At 29.7% G+C, this 1,540-nt stretch overlaps 1 protein-coding gene across 1 annotated transcript in view; it reads right to left on the bottom strand.

Moving 5' to 3' along the window:
* LOC100634157 (deleted in malignant brain tumors 1 protein-like) overlaps positions 1 to 1,540 on the bottom strand; it is a gene marked incomplete at its 3' end in the record, with an annotated part of 34,929 nt that overhangs the window by 2,977 nt on the left and 30,412 nt on the right. Inside the window, exon 32 of the mRNA XM_020000027.1 lies at positions 1,268 to 1,423. Coding sequence (XP_019855586.1) covers positions 1,268 to 1,423 — 156 coding nt within the window. The remainder of the gene's footprint in view (positions 1 to 1,267; positions 1,424 to 1,540) is intronic.

Genomic DNA, 1,540 nt, shown 5'->3' on the forward strand with positions numbered 1-1,540 from the left:
TTTGTCATCATAAATAGTTTCAATAATAACTTAATACAATGTATATCAGTAAACAATTTTAAAGGAATAAGTATTAGTAAAACTGTACATTTGTACAAAGAATTTTCTAAAGTTTGATGAAACTATACTTAATTGACTGACAAGCACTATGTAATAGCTTTTGCAGGAAAGTTTAAAATTTTTGAAAATCCAATTTTTGACTGGAATTATCTCAAATTTGCTACATAACATAATAACATGTACAGTATATGTTTATAAAAGTGATAGTTCACTCTTAGTCATTTTGGCAAACTTGGCCTAAGACCCTGTACAATACATTGAAGATGGAATTGTTTTTATTCCACTTTATAAATTTATAATTAAGAACTGAATCAGCTCAAACTTGCTAAACACCAATTACACCATAAGAACATCTATTTACATGTATATAGCTAAAAAATTATGAAAATGGAAAATTTATTTCTAGTCATTAATTTTAGTTAAATTTGACCTAAATAAAAACCTGTGTTATACTTCAGCCCAATTTGAGCAACTTTACACATTTTTAGTGAAAAATCCAAGTATGATCAAATATGCTACACAACATAAAAACAACAGGTAAATTTATAAAAATAAATAATAGTCTTTATTGGCAAAATTTAGCAACAACCGAGGATGTACTATAGTACATGGAATTGGCCCAATTTTAAGCAAATTCAAACATTCGTAAAAAAATCGAAATATGATCAGAATTAGTTCATACTTTCTACAAAACATAAAAACATATATATGTATCAGAAAAATTGTACAAATGAAGAATTTTCTCTACTTTAATCTTTGTGAAACTTGACTTGAGTCCTGCTACTACAGTACAGGGGCTTTGGCCGGGAGTTTCAGTAATTTTAATAGATCATAAAATTAATATTTTTCACCATCAGCACAAACTTACTATACAACATAAAAACATGCATATGTATCCAAATATATCAAAATGGAAAATTCTCTCTTAGTCATTTTTCTGTGCTTTACATGTGCTACAGGGACATTGGCCCACATTATTTTTAAAACTTTATAAAATTAATTATTATTGGAATAAGCTCAACAGTACAAGAATAATGAATGTGTATTAGAAAACAAAAAATAATCTCAAAGCAAGTTTTAAAAATACTTGGTATAGAATATATGATAGTTTGATTTTTTGATCAACTATACAATTTATTAAATAGAGCATGCATGATCACTGTGCAAAATACTGTTGCAAACCCTGCTTGTACACATCATAACTTACAAGCACATCTGACTCCTGCATCTTCAGAGTGACCACAGTTGTGATTTGTAATGTGTGTACAGTTTGTAAGGTAAGATTCACTTCCAACACACTGGACATTGTCCAACAAAATTGATCCATTTCCTTGTCCAAAGTAGGCACTACCAAATGCAGTTCCTATGTTGGGACAATCACACTCCAATTGTCCTATAAACCTTTCCTTACCTGAACCATATCCCAGCTGTCTACATACAACACCAGCATCAGTTGAATCCCACAAGTCATCACAAACGG

This window comes from Amphimedon queenslandica, unplaced genomic scaffold, assembly GCF_000090795.2.
Source record: "Amphimedon queenslandica unplaced genomic scaffold, v1.1 AMPQUscaffold_13219, whole genome shotgun sequence".
Lineage (NCBI taxonomy): Eukaryota > Metazoa > Porifera > Demospongiae > Haplosclerida > Niphatidae > Amphimedon > Amphimedon queenslandica.